Source organism: Bos indicus, chromosome 6, assembly GCF_029378745.1.
Source record: "Bos indicus isolate NIAB-ARS_2022 breed Sahiwal x Tharparkar chromosome 6, NIAB-ARS_B.indTharparkar_mat_pri_1.0, whole genome shotgun sequence".
Classification (NCBI taxonomy): Eukaryota; Metazoa; Chordata; class Mammalia; order Artiodactyla; family Bovidae; genus Bos; species Bos indicus.
The window spans coordinates 66,222,973-66,246,677 of record NC_091765.1 but is presented as its reverse complement, the minus strand read 5'-3'; the positions used below and the strand labels follow the sequence as shown (position 1 = coordinate 66,246,677).

Sequence of the window (23,705 nt, the reverse complement as noted above, 5' to 3'; positions counted from 1 at the left end):
AACATTCTGTCCCCACAATACAATGTTGTGTGTAATATTTTTTCCCTTAGAAAGTTATTGCGGAGGAGAAAATTAGAGAGTGTAATTAGTTTTGGTATGAAACTATATTGTAGTCTTAATTGCATTTAGAATTCCTTGTTGGCCCTCTTGCTCACCACCCCTCCTCCCACTTCCATAGAACATTAAGCCCTGGTCAGTATAAATTCAGTTTTGCTTTCTAATATTAAATATTTTCAGTTTCCAGGTCAAAGAAATGACCCTAGGTGAACGTTAATAAAATCTGTGGATATAAGATTTCTCTTTTACATACTTTACATACTTTGTCTTAAAGAGATGCCTATAATTTTATGATTAATTATGCAATGTTATTTGTTACACATAAAGTAATTTTGCCACTTGATTTAAAACAAAGTACAACTGTAATTACCTGGTGGCTGGCAGTTTTATTAAATTAGAGTAATTATTCTGGAATGATTAATATGTATGATAATTTATTTATCTAACAAATGTAGAAGATTAACGTATCAGATGGACATAACATGCTTTAATTGCTGACACTCCTTTTGCTCCATTGATTTTTTTTTTTTTTAATTTGCTCTTATTTGTTTTCATCTGGGGTAGTCTTTTCTGAGGGCAAATCTAGAATTTAATGAATTTTTCTGCATATTTATGTGTAATCATCTGTGATTGATTATGTCACAAACTAACTTCCCTAGGAATACACAATGGATGTGTTCTTCAGACAGACATGGATTGACAAAAGACTAAAATATGATGGCCCCATTGAAATTTTGAGATTGAACAATATGATGGTAACAAAAGTGTGGACTCCTGATACTTTCTTCAGGAATGGAAAGAAATCTGTCTCACATAATATGACAGCTCCAAATAAACTTTTTAGAATTATGAGAAATGGCACAATTTTATACACAATGAGGTAGTCTTTTAAAAAATTTTTTTAACTGTTTTTTCTTTCTTCCCTTCCTTCCTTCCTGTCTTTCTTTTTCCTTCCTTTCTTCCTTCTTCCTCATTGAGGAATCTATAAAATTATTTTTTTTTAGTTTTGATTTTATTTAATTGCCTTTTTTCGATCATAGACTCACCATAAGTGCAGAATGTCCCATGAGATTGGTGGACTTCCCCATGGATGGCCATGCCTGCCCTTTGAAATTTGGGAGTTGTAAGTTACAATCAGATTGTGGTTAGGATTTATGGTTACCTCATGCAAGCTGATGTTTTTGTATGTTCATGATTTTCCATAGTCTAACATTTAAATCATTGTCCATGACAATGACTTGTCTGAGGTTTGACTTTTAGGAGACAGTTTATTACCTAATATATTTAAGTTAAGAGGTAAAAACAACCCCTTTCCCCTCACCAGAAGCAAAAATTATTTCTATTTGCTACCTAGATAGCCTAGGTAGATTGAGTCATAGTTAATAGGTTGGTGATCAGTGGTGAAATTTAGGGACCACTGAACTCCTTGTGTTGGTAGTGTATCAGAGAAAGAGTAAATGATTTTTTTCATTTTTTGAATTTAACAGCTTCTGTTACAACCAGAAACCTTTATGGCAGACTTGAAAAAAAGCAAAAGAAGGTTCAGGGCTTCCTGACATGACATGGGTTAGAATAACATAAGCAGCGCTATTAGTACAAAAATGGCTGAAGCATGACCAACACAGATTAGGAGGGATGGTCTGATATGTAGGCAGAACAAGATGGTATAGTACCTTATGGGCTACATTAATTTGTTTAGATATTATTCTAAGTGCTATTGGATGCCTTTGGAAGGTTTTACTAAGGGTGGTTGAGAAAGGACTTTACCTAGATTAGAGCTATCTTGAGTGAAATGTCAATTATTATAGTACAAATAGTTTTCAGTTCTGGCCCCAGTAAGATCATGCTTTCTGTTCATTCTAGGGAGACTGGATTGTAGAAACAGAGACGAGCTGGAGGCTGTGTCTTGGTGATGATGTAGACTAGATTATAGTATCAGAGGAGGTGTAAGACACATGGATTTGGGATATTTTGTGGTGGTGAAGGCAAAAGGATGAAATGAATGGGTAGGACAGAATAAGGAATCTCTTTTACCCGAGCTCCCCTCTCAGAGATGGCAGCAAAATGTGCTTGCCTCTTCTCACGTCTGCCTCAAATATTTGACTCAATCAGAAGCTACCAAAAATAGATGCTGACTTTTACTATTGCTTCAGATTCTCAGTCACAATGATTGTGAAACCGTTGCCTGCTGTTATTATTGCTTATTGCTTAACTTAATGAGACTTGGCAGTCGTCATTCTTTTTATAACCCTCAGTAATCACAATATTCAAGTTGGGTTAACTTGAAACTAGAGTGAGTCCTTTGCTCTCCAACCAGTGATTTGATGAGAAAAGATAAAAACAGAAAAATACACGGACAGAAAGGATACCTGACTTAAAATATCATGGACAGGGTCTTAGCATTCTGAGACTTTAAATGTATAATTTAAGCATGAATATACTTCAGAAGATAAACCTTGAGACCTGATTGTACACCACTAAATGACAACACAAGCCTTATAGCTTGTTTTGCAAAGTCGTTTGTAGAGATAGTCTCCCTAGGTACCAACCTCTTTTGCAGAATTAAACATTTTCACTGAGGGCCTACTGTGCTCTAGCCATTTTAGGAATCTTTGCAGAGGGCAGCACACAATTCATCTTGGTTCTTTTGAACTCATTTGTGTATGAGCCAAGCTATCTGTTCTGGGTAGGCTGGTAAGCAAGCAGCTGGTCTCCATGTGCACTGAACACCAAATAATAGAAAATGGGCTTGAATTGCCGCTGGGAGGGATTTGCTGAAGATGGAAGGGAAAATGTTCTGATTGTGAGAGTTTAAAGGTAGTGGAATTGGTTCTGTAAGTACGTTCCCTGGAGAGCTTTACAAACTGCATAGCCAGTTGTCACCCGCAGAATGGTTCCCAAACAGCATGGGTATTGCCCAGAGGCAGAGTCTGGAATAGGTGACCCATGGAGAGCGCTTCCAAAGTAGGATTTGCTTTTGTTTTTGTTGTTGTATTATTATAGGCAGCATCTGGTATGTTTCTAATTGAGAGAGCTGTATGAGGAAGGAAGATGTCAATATTGGTCAAGTATTAGAAGTGAGTTAGAAGGGAAAGGAATAGCAGTTGGACAGTACTTTGGGTGGGGGTTATTTTTTCTGCTTTTCACCTGTTTATCCTATTAGTATGGAAACATATCCAAGGACACTGATGCATAGATCACATTTTAGTTGCCTTAGTTTTAGTCTCTCCTCCTGTAAACCTCTGGCATAAAAATGAGAAATATGCCCAGTTGCAAGACTGCTTATTTAATCTCTACAGTTTTCTCAATCTTAAACATGTTTGAATAAATCATAATGATTCTTGTTTTCATTTATTCCATCTTTCTTGAACATGTGTAATATTCTTAATCATTGACTGTCAGTGCAGATGGAAAAGGAGCCCTGACTCTAACCACCTTCTCTGCTGTCCTCCAGATGCCTATCCGAAGAGTGAGATGATTTATACCTGGACGAAAGGTCCTGAGAAATCAGTAGAAGTTCCAAAGGAGTCTTCCAGCTTAGTTCAGTATGACTTGATTGGGCAAACTGTATCGAGTGAAACTATCAAATCCATCACAGGTGAGACATTCAGTAATTTAAACCAATATGCAACTTGGCACTAGCTTCTTCATTGAAATATCTTGTGTTTTCAGGGTCCAGCTAAAAGTTTCCAGAAATAGAGTTGATGCATAGCTCACAGTTGAGAATTCTCTTTATTTATATTTAAATCTTATTTTAGTTTGAAATAAATTCTGAGTTGGTGAGATGCAAGAAATGAGTTGGTTTTCTTTTTCATAAAAAAAGTCAATGATCAAATATATCAAAACTATTTTCAACAGAATTCTCAGATAGGAAATCTGATCATTGATTTTTTTGAACACTGAATTTTCTTTGTTTTTTAGTACTTTCTCCAAGTCTGTTTTTTATATCTTGCCAATTTTTATGGTGCTACTCTATCCTCTTTTCAAAAATAAAGGCAAAATATAAAATTTAATTATAAAATATGTTAAGGGCATATATTAAAGCTGTCATGTGAGTAGATGGATGATTATTATTGAGGATTCTTGGTCTGTATTTGTTTTGGGGATGTGAATGGAAAGAATCATAGGACTTAGTTTTTGTCATATTCAGTGTGAGAAAAATAGCTGATTATTGCTTGTTCTTAAACTATTCCTTATGTATATGTATCACCAGGAAAAGTATTTTTTGAAAACATGTATTTTCCAGCCTGTAAGTGATTATAAAAATATGTTTTGGGAAGATTTGAGTCTTCAATCTGAGAATAAGGCTACTGCTTCCTGAGTTACTTTCTTAGCATGTTACTTTCAGATGTAATATTAAATATTTTATCAAGAGCTACGAGAAATCTTATGATATATTTACTTATTATCTTTTTTAGGTTTTTGTCTAAATGCTAATAAAACATACCTGAACTCAGGGATGTTATGGATGGGTCTATATGTGTTTCTTTATATATTTTTTTCATATATATCACATTTAGAAAGAAAGTTTTTTCCTGAAACTAAGACAGTAAGACAACCTTTCTCTAAGCATATATGTATATACAATGTATAGCTGTGTATTACAATTCTTTCTAAAATGAGGCTTTATATTTTCATACAGGTGTGTGTATTTTCATGGTTTTTTTCCAAGTGATTTTCCATAAAAGTTAACTCTAAAATCTGCTCTTACAAATGCTGCAAATGAAGTCTAATTGCTTTTGCAGTGTTAGATCTTTAAAATAGAAGGCACTGCAAGAATTTTTATAAAATTATAGCCCAACTTACTAAATTGCTTAATCACAATGCAACAACAGAAATGTTTTTCTATGTAATGATGCTCAGTATTGTTTTCCCCTTGTTGGGAACTTCATATTTCTCAATGCTTGTGCTGTCATGCCGAGCAGATACTTTCTTTGCCTAGAATACTGTTTGTTATTCTGAAATATGATTATAAAACCATTGAATATTTGCTCACAGAACCTATTAATATAACAATTTTCCTCATGCTTCGTTCACAGGTGAATATATTGTTATGACGGTTTATTTTCACCTCAGACGGAAGATGGGTTATTTTATGATTCAAACATACATTCCATGTATTATGACAGTAATTCTTTCTCAAGTTTCATTCTGGATAAATAAGGAATCAGTTCCAGCTAGGACTGTATTTGGTAATTATAATTCATTTCTTGGTTATTTTTGTTCACTTTACATTTTGATTGTGATTCATGGGACTAGCCTTTAGATATATCATCTCTGAGAAGATATTAAACAGTAATATATCTAGCTGTGCTAAGTAAAGAATCACAAAAGATTTCATTCTTATCAGCTAATACAAAGTAATAAAGCTTGAGAGGATAAGTGCATTCCTTTCCTTCATTTGGGTCCCTATCAGATTTACTTTATTGTAAACTGGCAGGTGAAGACCAAGTATGAATCTGGATATAATTTCACTGTGGGTGATATTCTTGGGTACCTAGCTTAATGCTGTGTAATTGAATTAAAATCATGTCTAGGTGTTAAAATGAAATGCACCGGGAGTTTAAAATAAAAGTCATGGATGAATGAATATGAAAGCCTTAGAAATATTTGCCTTTTAATGAAGAGGAACAAAAGGTTTAAATGCATTGAATTGAAAGTATTATATGCTTAGTTTGTTAACTCATTGTTGTAGTCTATCTACACTTTATTTTCTGAATATGCCACATTTTTTCTTTTTGTTTATATACTGGCTTCCTATATATCATTCGTCATTGTATCAAATCCAGAACACTTGAGTTTTAATTTTTTTAGCTGTTAATAAGCCTTTGCATATCAGCCATGCTTTTGGCTGATTGTAAAATATTACAATTAGTTATAATAATATTTAATTTAATATTTTTCTATTCTTTTTCTATTGATTGTGAGTGGAAAAGGCATTCAGTTGTAGGACAAAAAAGAAAATGATCAGAATTGCTCTGGAATGGAGGTATAGTCCCCATGAAAGATGCCAACTTCCCATTGCTTTTTTCTCTTTGGTAGAAAGCCATGATATAATACCCCTCATCACACAAAAGCTGAAAGAATGCTGGTAAGAAGGAGCTGAAGAGCGTGGGGACTTCTCACTCAACCCCAATCCATTGAGAGACTTTCTGATGAGGGCCATCTTAGTGTTCTCAGAGGACCTGAATGTGGGGACATATTCCATGGACACCGCCACCGCTTTAAGCTTAGGTTCACTCAAGGAGGTTTTGGAATCCTACTGGGGAAACTCTTAGAGGAGGGTTAGTGCTCCAGGCAGAGTGTGACCCCAAGAAGGCGTTGAGCAGGTGTAGTGGGACTGTCTACTTCATAGAGTTGTGAGGGTTCAATTAAAGAATGACTGCACATTGCAAGTGTTGAAAAATTCAGCTATTGAAAATAGATGGGAAAATGAAGAGAGAAAACAATGTAGTGAAGTTTATTTTCCAGTAGGTCAGGTTTTAAAACCCACATTTGCCACTTATTTTCTCCATCCATAACATTGTGATAAAATGTCTCTCCTTCCTAGACTAGTAAAGATGTAGAGTAATGTGTGGTGGTCATTACAGGGTACATAGCACACTTAGCACATACTTGTTACTCCCAGATGTTCTACTATACAGGGGAGAATAATTCTGCTTTGACTTTGTTGCCTTGATTATTAACTGCTTTTAAAAGAAAACATGCATCTTTCCATTATGTAATGCCATACACTCTGCTAAATTCTTTTCTTTAAATTGAAGTACAGTTGATTTGCAACACTGTGTTCAGTTCAGTTCAGTTTGTGACCCCATGAACCGCATCACGCTAGGCCTCCCTGTCCATCACCAACTCCCAGAGTCTACCCAAACTCATGTCCACTGAGTCAGTGATGCCATCCGACCATCTCATCCTCTGTTGTCCCCTTTTCCTCCTGCCCTCAATCTTTCCCAGCAACAGGGTCTTTTCAAATGAGTCAGCTCTTCACATCAGGTGGCCAAAGTATTGGAGTTTCAGCTTCAACAACAGTCCTTCCAATGAACACTCAGGACTGATCTCCTTTAGGATACACTCGTTGGATCTCCTTGCAGTCCAAGGGACTCTCAAGAGTCTTCTCCAACACCACAGTTCAAAAGCATTAGTTTTTTGGTTCTCAGCTTTCTTTATAGTTCAATGTCGCGAACCTCCGTCCATAGTTCATCAGGCACTCTGTCTATCAGATCTAGTCCCTTAAATCTATTTCTCACTTCCACTGTATAATCATAAGGGATTTGATTTAGGTCATACTTGAATGGTCTAGTGGTTTTCCCCACTTTGTTCAATTTAAGTCTGAATTTGCCAATAAGGAGTTCATGATCTGAGCCACAGTCAGCTCCCAGTCTTGTTTTTGCTGACTGTATAGAGCTTCTCCATCTTTGGCTGCAAAGAATATAATCAATCTGATTTTGGTGTTGACCATCTGGTGATGTCCATGTGTAGAGTCTTCTCTTGTGTTGTTGGAAGAGGGTGTTTGCTATGACCAGTGCGTTCTCTTGGCAGAACTCTATTAGCCTTTGCCCTGCTTCATTCTGTTCTCCAAGGCCAAATTTACCTGTTACTCCAGGTGTTTCTTGACTTCCTTGTTTTGCATTCCAGTCCCCTATAGTGAAAAGGACATCTTTTTTGGGTGTTAGTTCCAGAAGCTCTTGTAGGTCTTCATAGAACTGTTCAACTTCAGCTTCTTCAGTGTTACTGGTCGGGGCACAGAGTTGGATTACTGTGATCTTGAATGGTTTGCCTTGGAAATGAACAGAGATCATTCTGTCATTTTTGAGATTGCATCCAAGTATTGCATTTTGGACTCTTTTGTTGACCATAATAGCTACTCCATTTTTTCTAAGGGATTTCTGCCCACAGTAGTTAATATAATTGTCATCTGGGTTAAATTCACCCATTCCAGTCCATCTTAGTTCGCTGATTCCTAGAATGTCGATGTTCACTCTGCCATCTCCTGTTTGACCACTTCAAATTTGCTTTGATTCATGGACCTAACATTCCAGCTTCCTATTCAACATTGCTCTTTACAGCATTATTACAACATTATTACAACATTGTGTTAGTTTCAGTTATATAGCACAGTTACTCAGATATATATATGTAGACATATATAAAAATATATATGTATATTTTTTTAGATTCTTTTCCCTTATAGATTATTACAAAATACTGAGTATACAATAAATTCTTGTTGTTTATCTATTTTATGTATGTAGTGTATATGTTAATCCCAAACTCTTAAGTTGTTCCTCCCACATCTTCTTCTCCTTTGGTAACCATAAGTTTCCTTTCTGTCTATGCATCTGTTTCTGTTTTATAAATAAGTTCATTTTTATCAGTGTTTAGATTCTACATGTAAGTGATATCCTATTAATATATAGTTTTCTTTCTCAGTCTGGTTTACTTCCCCTCAGTATGATAACCTCTAGGTCTATCTGTGTTACCAACAAAAGATTAATTTGCTAAATGCTTGGTGTTTATTGTCTCATTAAGTGCAGTGAACACTCAGTTAACCTTGGCTGTATGCATCATCTATAAAGACAACCTAACTGGGCAGAAAGTTAGGGGCTGAGAATAAGGTCAAAGTCCCTGAACTTTCCCTTGTACAAATAATATTAATGTTTCCGGAACTATCATCATTGAAAATAAAAATAAAATCACTTCCACATGTATTACCATCTTTATCTTATGCTCCTAAATAATTTCTGCAACAGAAAATATTGCCCCATTAATGATGCCTTTGATTAAGAGGCATCCACGTCAAAAAGTGCAGACTTCGGAGCAAGATGGCCTAAGTTGTAACCTAAAGTCTACCGTTTATTAGCTGGGAGCCTTCAGTGAGGTATTTCTGCCGGTTTCCTCAAGTGTCACAACAGGGTGAATTGTCACTACTGCATAAGGTGGCTGTGAGGATTCAATGAGTTTATTTGGATACAAAGACTACCACAGTGAATACTGTTGTTAGTGTCATTGACTATTATGACAGTCCGTGCTGCCTTCTCTCTCATTTTGAGACTCGCTACTTGATACTATCATGTGAATGTTCTCTTTATTTTATAGTTATTGTGATTGCTTGATGAGCTTTGAATGCTTTCTTGGTTGATTACAAACTCATAGCCACTGTTCTGTCTCATTTGTCCCCAAATAATAGAAATTTCCAGTGGTATGTGTGTGTGGGGGGAGAGCATTAGTTATAGCTGTATCCATCCAATATTTCCTATCCAGATAAGCCAGCGTAAGGACATTATGTATCATACAGTAAGGATACTGCTTCTGCTAAGTCGCTTCAGTCGTGTGTCCGACTGTGCGAGCCCATAGACGGAAGCCCTGGTAACACTAATAATAATGATAATAAAATTTGCCATGTACTGATAGAGATCATCTTATTTAATCTTCAGAATAACTCAGCAAGTTAGGCATTAGTAATTTTATATGGATAAGGATATAGACACAAAGAGATTAAGAAACTTGTATAAAATCATATATTGAAGTGATAAACCCCAAACAATTTCTGCCTGACTTTGAGAACTCCCTCATGTCCACTCTACCATTCTGTCCTTATGTGGTAGGGGTGGGGTGGGGGAGGCAGTCTGGGGACCTGGGAGCTTGTGGATGATTTCAGAGCTGCTGAGTGGATGTGTATGGCTGTGTGCTCTGCATACTTTGTGGGAACTCTTCCATTTGCTTCTGATTGTGCTCAGGCACCAAGATACTGGTTTGGATTGACCAGGAAAATTATGCCCAATAATGAAGTCTTCTAAGACCTAAGATGTGCCAGAACAGTAACTATTTAATTGTTTGTTGAGATTTTCAATGGTATTTTCTTAAGGAAGTTAAGTTTTAAGTATGTGGGGAGTGGGGAGTGAACAGTCTATTTCATATGAGATTCAAATAAAAAGAAATAATTCTGGGCTAGCATTTATCTGTCCCATTTCTCATTTTTCTCTTTACTCAAGGAAGAATTTGCTGAGTAAGAGACGTCACTCGAGATCACGCAAAAAGAAAAACTAATAAAGATTAGTGTAAATATGAGAAGTAGCATGTGCCAAATTCTCTGGAAAGGTCTATTACTAAAGATGTATGCCTCTTAAGTTTTCTAATTATTCCAGTATAGTAAAACATGAAATCTGCGTAAATGCCAGCTGGCACATCTACATCATTACTAGTTCGTTTTCTAGGAGTAGCTAACCCAAAATTCACTCCTGTGTATAGTCTTAGCCTACTTTTAAATGTCCTCTTCCAGCTCCTGGGCCAGCCAATATGGTGCATATTCAGCATTCTAAAAACGGGGCCTGGCATCAATATCTGAACTTGTCAAAAAAGTTCCATGGTTATTATTTTCAGGATAGATGTGGTGACAGATATACTGCCTTCCTAGATGCAGAAGGAGCATGGCTTCTTATCTGAGAGGTTACGTCTGCTTGCTGTTTTGTTGGTGTCCATTTAACCAACTGCTTCACCTAGACACAGGTGTAAGAAGCCCATTCCTGTTGTGCTAGTTCTTTCTTAGAATTGAACTCCAGACAGAGAAACGTTTTAATGTCTAAAGGGATGGCAATTTCAAACACTCAGCCAACTGTTTATGCCAGTTACTTTCTTAATTTTCCCAAGTCATAAAATAGGAACCATAATATCTGAAAGACCGTTCTGCAAACTTTTAAATCAAGTGTACTCTAGACAATAAAAAAGAAATGCAAAGCAGCCACATAGCCATATATTGTTGAAAGTGTTCATAAACTTGGTGATGTACCCTCCTTAACAATCAGAAAGTCATTTTTGGATTCACAACTCAATAATTGCATTAATATTCTGCTTAGTTGTCATTAATGATGAAATTTCTTCTCATACTGCAGGAGAGAAAAAGACCATTACTGCTTATCCTCAGGAGAAATTGCTCTATTGCCAAAAAAATGTTCAAAGCAACATGAATAATCTTAAATTGTCTTAAATAATCTTAAATAAATAATCTTAAATTGTCTTAAATAAACTTATATTTGAGTTTCAGATACCTTTTTGATTACATTATGGTCTCTGTAAAACTTTCTGATTTCTGAGTAGTATTCTTAGTTAAATGGCATTGTTTATATTTTATTTTCAAGCTCTTTCAGTATAATTTCTATGCTATTAGAGGAAATGTACCTAATAAAGTTGTAGAACAGTTTTGAATTCTTAATAGGTCATTTAACCTGCTATGAATAAGAAGAAAAACTTTGATTTATATTTAAATTTTGCAGCTAGAAGTTTTCAGAATTAATTTAGGGTTTATTCACTATCTCATAATGACCATAGGGATGGTGCCATTTTCCTGAGATTTAAAATAGAAGCCTATACATCAGTGTTTCTTTTGCTGTCTCGTACACAGGGTTATTGTTACCATCTTTCTAAATTCCATATATATGCGTTAGTATACTCCAGTCCAGGTTCAATGCATGATACCGGATGCTTGGGGCTGGTGCACTGGGACGACCCAGAGGGAGGGTATGGGGAGGGAGGAGGGAGGAGGGTTCAGGATGGGGAACACAGGTATACCTGTGGCGGATTCATTTCGATATTTGGCAAAACTAATACAATATTGTAAAGTTTAAAAATAAAATAAAATTAGTTAAAAAAAATAAAATAAAATAGAAGCCTAAAAATAAAAATAAAATAAAAAAGAGGCCTAAAAGTCCTGTGGTCTCTTTCCAAAACAAAGTCTAATAAATTCACAATATTTCATTTTCATAGGCGTTTAGGTATTTATATATTTGATTGAATAAACATATTTTAAGTCTGTTTTAAACTTATAAAATATTAAAAATATCACAAACATTTCTTTTCAAAAAGAATACAACCAAATTCTCAACTTGTTCCCTCTGTATAGTTTATGGAATATTTTTGAAAGATCCATAGCTCAGAAGTTGTTCTAATTTCTCATGTTTTAAAACTGACAATTCAGAAAGGATTAGAAAGAAAATGGATTCCTGAAGAGCTGAAAAATGTATTTTTATTTATTACACATTTATCATGTGCTTGGCACTATGTGAAATACGGTAAATTCCAAAGCGGTGTTAAATATTTCAGCCCTTAAGGAGTCAATGCTTAACGAAGTTGTGGAAACAAAGCTCACACAAATGGAAAAATTAAGAAACAATACAAGGTAGAATATAATTAAGTGCTGAGTTGAAGAGACAATGTAATTTCTCCCTGCATCAAAATATTTTTATTCCTTCATTATTGCATGGGGCTCACTGTCCCTTCAGTTTAACATGTGACTTTAGGCTAGGGATTGGCATGGATTGGAATAAATAGTTTATGCCTTCATCATTGTTATTGTCTTCATCATCATCATTCCCAAACATCTGAGTGTATCAATTCAGGAGATTTCCTAGGTATTACATAGAATGATTTAAATGGATATGGTAAATCTCCAAATAAATTTCCAAACTTAACTACATAACATGGATTAGATCCACAGAGAAACAAAGATGCAGAAAGGGGCAATTGTGCAAATATTTAGCATTCTTAAATAATGCATTTCTCTATAGTTTCAGTAGCAAGTGGGATTTTTCCATTGAGAATGGGGAATGACATTTTTCCAGGCTCTGCAGAAAAGGTTTTTCTGGAGATGATATGCTTCAGAAGCTTATTGATGGGAGAGAAATACTGTTATTCTTGTTACCAGTATTTTCCTGCCAACCATAAACTGAAGGGCAGTAGATGTCCAATCAGAGGAAATCAGTCCTGAATATTTATTGGAAGGACTGATGTTGAAGCTCCAATACTTTGGCCACCTAATTTGAAGAACTGACTCATTAGAAAAGACTCTGATGCTGGGAAAGATTGAAGGCAGGAAGAAAAGGGGACGACAGAGAACGAGATGGTTGGATGGCATCACCAACTCAATGGACATGAGTTTGAACAAGCTCCAGAGTTGGTGATGGACTAGGAAGCCTGGCTTGGTGCAGTCCATGGGGTTGCAAAGAGTTGGACATCACTGAGTGACTGAACTGAACTGAGATGTCCAATATTTTTAAAACCAAATTGTTCTAGAAATCTATTTCTTGGGAGCATCCTTCTGTTTTATATAAATTGAGCTATTTTATAACTAGTACATTTATTATTTTAATTAAATAGGTAATATTCAGGTAAAGATTTTGAGTGTATATAACTTGTGATTTTTCTGGTAGAGAGTTTCAATAACATGGGCCATGCCTACCCCAGACATGAAATTCTGATACTTTAATTTTCAGTGCTACCATCTTCCCACTGCTGGTTGAGAATCAGTGCTTCAGTGAGTCACACTTCCTGTTAGGTGTTGAGTTTCTCAGGTATATTGGCCTGGGTACTAATATCATATGTACCCATATATGTACCCATAATAACATATGGGTATATGTTAGTTGCCTTACATACTTTAAGTCTTCATAGTAAGCTCAGTAAGTGGGCATCAAGTGAAACCCAGTGTGTTTTCCTAACTTAATCCAACTCACACTGAGCCAGTGATTGGAGGAGTAAGTATTTGAACCACATCTGTCTCTCACTCCAAAGCCTGTGCTACTTTTACTGAACCATTAGGATTGGAATCCTATCAAAGATGGTTTGTTTTGAGTTATAAACTTTGTTACTGCCATCCCACCAAATTTCCAGATCTGTTTGTTTGTTTGTTTTTTTGCGTAGAAATAACCATAAAGTATTTTGTCTCTTTGTTCTTTTCCCTTGAAGGAATAACCACAGTCCTGACCATGACCACGCTGAGCATCAGTGCACGGCATTCTTTACCCAAAGTGTCCTATGCAACTGCCATGGATTGGTTCATAGCTGTCTGCTTTGCTTTTGTATTTTCGGCCCTTATTGAGTTTGCTGCTGTCAACTACTTTACCAATGTTCAAATGGAAAAAGCCAAAAGGAAGACATCAAAAGCCCCCCAGGAAATTTCAGCTGCTCCAGTGCTGAGAGAAAAGCATCCTGAAACACCTCTGCAGGTATTTGACTTAATATCCTTTAGCTCATGATTTTAGCATCTTGGTCAAATTTCCATTGCCAGGGGAAAAGCTAGGAAGTTGTTGAAAATCCCAATGACAATTTGTAACTCATTTAAAAATTCAAAAAAAATGTTAAAGGATAATCATAAATTTCAACTTTGAAACTATGATTAATGGCTTAAAAATTAAACAGCTCTGGATGAGATAGATGTACACAGACCTGTTCAAATGAAAGTTCAGAATTTAAAAATTTTTAATTTTTAGGGGGCAAAATCTTACGTATGCACTTAAGAGAAACCTGTGGATACCCTTAAGTAGGTCGGAAAAGCATCTTAGTAGAGTTCATTGAACAAAATAAAGCAGTGATTCTTAGCATGGCTCCACATTAGAACTGCCCCCATGGGGATGTGCCCTTGTATGAAAAAAGAAAAGAAAACCAATGAACAAGAAGACTCATAGGTGCAGGTGATATCCTTCCAAGACTGAGAATTTTTGTCCTAAAGAGACAGATCTAAAAGGATATGAAAGTATATAAGAGCTACTGTAATTTACATTGGGCACATGAGTGATTCTGCAAATTAAAAAAAATTAAAAAGTGACTTTTGGATACCAGTTGTACAAAAATAGTAAACCATCATGAAAATGAGAAAGCAAGCAATCATCACCTCCTCTTCCTCCTCCTCCTTCTCTTCTTTCTCTTCCTCCTCCTCTGATACTCTACTATCTCTCTCTCTTTTTCTTTCCTGAATCAAAGAAGTATCTATGGTCAGTTATACACAGCCTTATTGTAGTTGCCACAAATGAGTCAAAAGCTCCTTTTGTCTGCATGTACCCAAATCAAAGTGTATGAAAGTCACCAACTCTATTCTCTATGGTAATAACTCATCCCCTTAATTATTCAAACATGCATTCATTCTTTTTTTTCACTCATTCACCAAATACACATTTAGCATCAACTATGCACCAGACACTGTTGATGATCTGAGAAACAAGGGCACACAAAGCCCTCTGACAATTATCTTACTCTATGGACTTAGATTTAAGTATGTAGGACAGGGGAGACAGAAAATTTACAAAAAATGTATATATATATAGCAAAACCGGTACATTAGATGGTGCATTGCTTTGATAGTGCTGAATCACCAAAGTGGGAAGAAAATGTTAGGGCATTGTGACAATAGTAGAATTCAGTTCCGGGACCAGGAAGTCCTCCCAGAGAAGATGCCAGTAGAACAAATTAGGTTAGCTGTTTACCCTGGGCTTCCCTGGTGGCTCAGACGGTAAAGCGTCTATCTGCAATGCGGGAGACCCAGATTGATTCCTGGGTTGGGAAGAGCCCCTGGAGAAGGAAATGGCAATCCACTCCAGCACTCTTGCCTGGAAAATCCCATGGACGGAGGAGCCTGATAGGCTACAGTCCATGGGGTCGCAAAGAGTCGGACACGACTTCACTTTCACTTTCACTTTACCCTGGTAGGTATAAACTGTTAAGGGTCCTTCACTTTATAGCTGTCTTTCCCAGTGCAGGGATAAGGGCACTGGTTCTCTAAGAATGACATATGAGCTGATAGAAAAAATTATTGTCCTTCCATTAAAGTAAGTTTGGATAGCTTACATTTTCTTCTAAAGAAATCAATTTCATCAAGATTTTCAAAATTATTAAAATGAATTTTGTTTACTATTGTCAGATAAAAAACTCATTATTTATTCCCTTTCCCTTTCCCCATAAGTAATTTTGTGTCCTTTCTGCCTTTTATTGTTGTTTTGTTGTGTTTGTTGTTTTGCTTTGTTGTATTGAGGCCTTGGTAGAATAATTCTATCTACCGTTCCTTTAAAAAATCATCCTGTGTTTATTTATTTGCTTTTTATTCTTATTGTTGACTTAAGATTTATTTTAATTTCATCTTTCTGCAGATTAATTTTGTTACTCTTTTTCTAGCATTTTGAGTTTAGTTCTTAATTTATTTTCACTGTTTCTTATTTAATAATAGTGTTTCCTTTATTGCAATGAGATTTCCTTTGCATACAGCTTTGGCCATAATTCATAACTTTTTGGTGATGTATTATCATAATTATATAATCATATAATTCTGCAATTATGCTGCTATTTTTCTATATAAGCTCGTAATTATTTGGAAGATAATATTATAAGTTCCAAATGGGATATTGTTTGTTTATCTAGTTTCATTGTATTTTTAGCTGAACCACCTTATATTCAGAAATGTTACCTGTATAGATTTGAATGTTATTGATATTTTCATTGTGGTCTGAATTATACTAAAGCTTATAAATGTTTGATGGAAATTAAGGAGTTGACTACTAGTTACTAATTTTACCTAAAACATTATTATGTCACCTCTAGTCACTTCTTGTCTTCTTGATCTTTCAAATACCAAAAACGTTAAGAAAAATTCTCCAAAAATGAGATTGTTTTAGTTTTGCATTTTAACTAGTTTTGTTTTATGCATCTTGATGCTATGATACTCAACATGTAAAGATTTATAACAGCTCTATTTTCATTGAACTCTGTGAATTTGATCATAAAATAACCTCTTTGGGGAGATTCCATATAGTACCCCTTGAATTCTATTTGGTCTGATTTCATTAACTTTTACATTCTTTCTTAATATTAACTTTTGTAATACATTTTTATTGCTTAATTTTCACATTCTTTATTTTTTCATATACTTTGAAAGCTATCTGTCCTATTATAACCAGTGTTTAACTTTTAAAACAACGTATTTCAAATTATAATTTTCTAATATTGTGGAAGTTATTAAATATATTGACTTTTCCTTGTAGCTATTAACTCGCCCTGATCCCAGGATTGCTAAAGTGTAAAGATTATGCATTTGGAGACATATATATATAAATACACACACACACACATATATATAAATATGTAGTTTTTTTCTGTTTATAATGAGTTAATGTGGTTCTCTTTTCATTTTTGCAAGGTGATAAGACTCCTTGCATAGTGTTATTGTATTTACTTGAAAGTACTGCTTAACTAGCATAAAACTATTCTGCAGAATTTCCAAAGGTGGGATGAGAACTAATACCTCCTTGAAACATTTTTTGACTGTAACAGTTGTTATCACTGATGAATGCTAGGTTTGGTGTGTCCAGTTGGCTAAGTCCGCTTGGATTCAGTAACTCCTCTTGGCAGCATGGGCCTCATGCTGTGTGCAAATGGCATAATAAAGAATAAGATGATGAAATTTGTTTGTGAAGGGCATAGAGTCACAGTCTTTACAGGTTTGGAAGGAATTTATAATAAATTTCATCAAAATATGTGTTTCACATCCTCTACAGTGTGTAACCATGTATGTATTACAACTTAGATCTCCAGAGCAGTTTCCTTGAAGAATCTGTGTTCTAAGGACAGTGATTAATGAATTGACCATCCATCCTCCAGAGTACATATTGCTGCCAGAACACACCTGGCTTTGGGGCTTCAGTTGTCATTGAATACTTTCAGTATTAAGTTTAGCTTTGAAGGTTGAGAATGCATTAAAATTGAGGAAGGGAAGGAGACAGAGAAAAACATAGATAAATAAGGAGAAGGAAATCAAGAAGGGGAAAGAGTGTGTTAAGAGCAAAATTTTAAAATATGTTCCTGGTAGGAAATATTCTAATTATCTTAGTAAGTTGAAATTTTATTATTCTAACGTGTTCCAACTTGTGTAGCTATTTGCTTATTTGAATAACGCTGCCTTTGTTTAAAATGTGTTTAAACTCCTCATTTAAAATTGCCTTCAGTCTGCACAATATTTGATAGTTCACCGGTCCTTTGGGTAAGCTCACTAGTCGTTTGATTCATTGTCACTATATGTGACCTATGGACTCTTAATGGCCTAGCAGAGTATTATGGTTACCATTTTTATTTCTTGGGAATTGGAAAGCTTATGCTTTATGGAATATTCATGAAGCAAGGAGAAAAGGCCGATTGGCAGACTCTAAGAGCAGCTACGGGCAGCCTGAGTATGTTTTTAGGCATCTCAGGAGGGAAAGTGGATGTTTTGCTTCTGCGACATTACTGTAATTCTGACTTTGACTTTGCCCTTCCAGTATTTAAGCTGAGCTCTGTTTTTGTGGTTCTATCTTTCCATATCCTTACTGCTTCTTAGAGTACCTACTTGCTCGCTGACACAGGTGATCTGGACTAATAGGATGGTTTGGACAATAAGTAACTATAAAATGTGGAGATTTCTTAATAAAATCATATTTTAACAATTATTTGAAAATATATTTCACAGTTCTTGTTCAGTCAGAAAGTATACATTAATGTATGCACATTATATATTGTTAAAAATATCCCATGATACAATGACTAAAATTCCTTGGACTTTTATATTGTGTCAGGTACTGTGTGATATGCTTAACATGTGCTAATTAGTTGCAAACTCACAATAACTATTTGACAGATGAAGGAAGTGACCCTTGAAGTTGTTAAGTGATATATTCAAGATAACGAAACTAGAAAATGGTAGACCCAATATTTAGCTTAATTTAGTTGTGTCTGAGTGTAGGGTTTGTTCTCTTAAATTCTGTTTTATAGTATTTAATTTATAATATAGCTATACAGATAGACATTAGAATGTATGTGTGTGTGTGTATAATACATGTGTATAAAATGATGAGCCTAACACAGAGTCTTTTGTTTGTGTTTCTATGATTAAATAACAACAGCAAAATATTCCAAATGCTTTTAGTAAGAACTTTTACAGACATTGTAGATACATTTTAATTTTAACAACTTATAAAATACATTCTATTTTTGTCCATGTTTTACCAATGAGGATATTGCTAGTTAGGGATCAAGCAATCCGCCCAGAGTTATTTATCTGGTAAGTGGTAGGACTGGGCTTGCAAAACTCAAACTTCTCATTTCACATCTTAATGACTGATTAGATATTGGGACAGGGAAATGAAGGATGAGATAGATGGTGGTGGCATCATTCATTAGAACAGAGAAGAGCAGTGAAGCATGTTTAATGAAGACGATACTTAGTTCAAGTTTAGACAGGTGGACTTTTCCATAGTGGGACATTTTCTCCTAACCCGTGATAGGATGGGATGTAAATGGGTACTTTTCTGAATACAAGTGCATACATCTCCACTGTGCACCTTTCCTGTCCCATCTACCTAATTGCTTTGTCTGTTTACATTTCACTGTAGCTATTCTTCATGGACTTTTCACTGTTAAAGTGCTCATAGATTCTTACAAGGATATTTGTAAATTAAATAGCTATTTGCTCCACTTATAATCTTTAAGAAAAAGATGATATTAAAAGAGTATATAAATAATTCAAGATGCACCTTGAATTTAGTAATTCAAGTGCATTCCTGAAAATCTCCTTCTTTACTGTCTATTCTTCAAAGTCAAACTCTAGCCCTATTTCCCAGATGAGGATCATTTTGACCAAACTTAAGGATCTCAAGAACATTGTGGCAAGAGTCCACATCTACATAATGTGGGTAATAACAAAATAAGAGAAAAAAGAATAGAAAAAATAGGAACTATTTGTCTTTCTCTGTATGACTTATTTCACTAAGAATACCCTCCAGACCAAGCCATGCTATAGCAAATGGCAACATTCTTTTGGTGGTTAAGTAGTGTTTCATTGTGTGTGTGTGTGTGTGTGTGTGTGTGTGTGTGTATACGTATATATATATATATATATATATATATATATATAAACATACACATATATACTACATCTTTTTAATCCATTAATCTATTGATGGACACTTAGGTTGCTTCCATATCATGGCAACTGTGAATAGAGCTGCAATGAACATGCGGGTACATATAGTTTTTCTTTTTTTTTTTTAATTTTATTTTATTTTTAAACTTTACATAATTGTATTAGTTTTGCCAAATATCAAAATGAATCCACCACAGGTATACATGTGTTAGTGTTTTTATTTCCTTTGGAAATATACTCAGGAGTGGAATTACTGGATCATATGGTAGTTCTATTTTTAGTTTCTTGAGAAACCTTCTTGTTCTTCATAGTGGCTATACCAATTTACATTCCCTCCAATGGTGTACAGGGCCCCTCACTAAACAGGGTCTCCACACGCTCTCCAGCGTTTGTTATTTGTGGTCTTTATGATGATAGCCATCTGACAAGTGTGAGGTGCTATCTCAGATGGTTTTGATTTGCATTTCCCTGATGGTCACAGTAGCTGTGATCATTATCATTGTTTATTTCCTTAAAGCATCTTTGATATCTAACGCATGCACCACACATAAGTTATCATCTGTAATATTCTAAAGTATTTTGAATAAATTATTTCATATGTGATTACTTTGTTTACCTACATGGATGGTGAACTCCTTAATAAAATTGATTATGGCTTCATTCTGTCTTCCCATACAGCACATAGCACAGTGTCTAATAGTCACAGTTGTTTATTATAATCAGCCAACCATAGTAATCAGACAGTAGGAAATGTGGTGCCTCTAAAAACCAATACATTTATCACCAATTTCCAAAAGCACTTGCATTTTTATGTAAAATTCCTCCTTACCACAGTTAAGTGTGAACTTTAGGTGGATATTAAGTGGTGAGCTAGAATCAGGTCACTGTGAGGACCAGGAACAGCAGATAGTCATTCTGAGACATGCATGTCAACAGTTGGACTTAGCTAGTGGACAACAACAGAGAACTGAGGAGGACACTTTGAAAACAAAATCAAGCAAAATGAAAAGTCTCTGTAAATCTATAAGTGCAGCCATGCATTATGAGGAGAGTACAGTTTGTTGTTCTTGGATCATTTTTGTCATCTCTTTCACTGAAAGTGAAAGTCGCTCAGTCTTGTCCAATTCTTTGCGACTCTATGGAGTATACCATGCATGGAATTCTTCTGGCCAGAATGTTGGAGTAGGTAGCCTTTCCCTTCTCCAGGGGATCTTCCCAACCCAGGGATCAAAGCCAGGTCTCCTGCATTGCAGGTGGATTCTTTACCTGCTGAGCCACCAGGGAAGCCCAAGAATATCGGAGTGCATAGCCTATCCCTTCTCCAGAGGACATTCCCAGCCCAGGAATTGAACTGAGGTCTCCTGCATCGCAGGTGGATTCTTTAGGAGCTGAGCTACCAGGGAAGCCCACACAGATATCGGTGTCTGTGAGCAACACCAGTGTTAAGTACAATGATTTCCCAGTGCTTGGTAATCACAAACCTCATTGCCTTCTAACAGGCTCTATAAACTAGGCCAGTTTCAGATTTTCATCTCAATCATTCTCAAAATTCCTCTTAGAAATGCTGTGCTTTAAATAGTTTAAGCTAGCACGCAAAAAAAAAAACACCTAGTTTTCTCATTTATCCTTATTTCTTTCACTTCTTAACTTAGTTTAAAATCTCCTTCCATGGCAGTTTGAATAAGGATGTGAAGAGGTACTGTCATTCCACCTGACATTTCAGTTTGTTGATGACAGTAGTAGTTTAATGACTTCTTTAAGTCTTATATAAATTGTACCTCTCTGAAGCCATACTTTTTTCTGTACTGAATGTTCTGTAGTTAGTAATGCTCTTTAGGCAATGAGTAATTGTTTAATCGCACAATTATTAAACTGGATGATTTAAGTGTCATGAGTATCAGAATTTTGTTTAATTTCCAACCATGTTTTTCATCTGTTACTTTTATTATGTGTCACATGCTGACTCATGAGAAATTGTCATTTTGCTAAAGCAAGAGAGCCAAATCTCCGTTAGCAATTTAACAACTGTTTCCAGAGCAACTACTGTGCACTAGTCATTATGCAAGGTGCTGAGGAGTCAAAGAATAGAAAACCTGGGAGAATAGTCTTAAAGTGAAGGAGAGAGGATATTATTCTTATAATTGACTATATGTAATATGTAGAATCTTGGTTTTAGAATAATTCAAGTATGTTTGTAGTAGTATAAGCTTACCCTCAAATATTCACTGCTACTTTAGACCTATGTGCTGGAATATGGATCCATGAATTCAATTTCCTACTGGGAACCTATTTATTTATGGCTATATTAATGGAACACTTGTTAAGTGTAGTAGTTTGGGAATACTCTGAGGGTAGTGTAGGGGGTGACATTCATCACTTGACTTCAAATATTTAAATAATGATATGTATGTGAATGTGAATAAATGAATGTGAACGTGAATGAATAAAAGTGAAAAATGCTTTGAAGGATGTTTGAGAGGGTGATGATAAATTAAATCAGAAAGAGTTAAGCTGAGACTTCAAATTAGCCTTTGAAATGCAAAAAGTGACAAGGTAAGAGACATTATTCAAAATGACAAAGGGAGGAGAAGCGATCAGTTTTAGTAGCTTATTGAAGTAATACTATGCATATCTTGGTAATTATTTGTAATAACATCACATGGGAAGAAAAATGCCAACATTAGCATCATAATTGAAAATTTAGGCTATTTTCTCCTCCAGAAGGGGAAATGCCATAATTTCAATGCTGCATTAGGAAGGCTAGATATTAATATATTAGCTAGTATTTAAGGAAGTATTAAGGCATCTTGTAAACCTAGTATAATACAATGTAGGAGTGTGTGTATGTGGTATGGATATAGATTACTAGTAAACTTTTCCATTTATTTTCATGTATTCTATGTTTGCAAATATGACAAAGGAAGAAGCTGGAAGTGTATTTATATAATATGTAGAATTTTGGGATTTAGTAAGTAGCTTGTCACCATCATAATCCTCATTGTTATTTTAAAAATTTTATTTATTTTTGATGTCAGGTTTTAATTGTGGCACATGGGTTCAGTTGCCCCTTGGTATGTGGGATCTTTAGTTCCCTGACCAAGAATCAAAACCACATCCCCTGCATTGGGAAGTGGATTCTTAGCCACTGGACCACCAGAGAAGTCCCCATCATTGTTACTTCTGTGCCCTATAGGGCTTCCCAGGTGGCCATAGTGGTGAAGAACCCACCTACCAATGCAGAGACATAAGAGATGCATCCATGGAGTTGCAAAGAGTTGATCACAACCGACACGACTTAGCACACACACACATGTGCCGTATATATATATATTGTGCTAGTTACTTTACGTGTGTTATCTCTGATTTCCACAAACACCCTAAGATAAGTCGTGTTGTTACATATACAGTTTTATGGTTGAGGACACTGAGCCTTGGTGAAGTGTTTTGGATGCTTTCAGGTGCACTGTGCTGACTCTCAACTAGAGAAACCAGCCAGGCATTGAGGGATTTTTGTCTCTACTCTCAGTTTTCTGGCTTTTCTTTGATCACACAACCTAATATCTGAGTGTACATTTCTCTGTCTGTTACCTGATGATGTTAACCAAGATTATATCCAAATTCCCTTCTAATTTAAAAATCTGTTACTACAAACTCATCCGTATCTGTAACCAATGCTAGCTTGCTTTATACTCTTTAACATATGTTTACTTTCATAAGCATGGCTACAAAGAAGGATGGTTCTTTTTGGGTTCACTGAGTCAGGTCAAACTAAATATTCAGGTTATTTTATGTACTCTTACATAGCAAAAGTCCATACTGTTCCAAAAGCAATAAGAACATCAACTGATCCTGTGTTTAGTAGCACCAGGGAGTATTTTAAATATTTTGCATATATTACCTTATATAATTGGCATAGCAATCCTGTTCTAGTTTCATCCTC

General features: G+C 35.4%; 1 protein-coding gene across 3 annotated transcripts in view; it reads left to right on the top strand.

Moving 5' to 3' along the window:
* Positions 1-23,705, top strand: part of GABRA4 (gamma-aminobutyric acid type A receptor subunit alpha4) — a 238,179-nt gene that overhangs the window by 16,568 nt on the left and 197,906 nt on the right. For all 3 annotated transcript variants that reach the window (XM_070791382.1, XM_070791383.1, XM_019962690.2), the window contains exons 4-8: positions 717-937; positions 1,098-1,180; positions 3,512-3,655; positions 5,097-5,249; positions 13,795-14,054. In XM_070791382.1, coding sequence (XP_070647483.1) covers positions 717-937; positions 1,098-1,180; positions 3,512-3,655; positions 5,097-5,249; positions 13,795-14,054 — 861 coding nt within the window. The remainder of the gene's footprint in view (positions 1-716; positions 938-1,097; positions 1,181-3,511; positions 3,656-5,096; positions 5,250-13,794; positions 14,055-23,705) is intronic.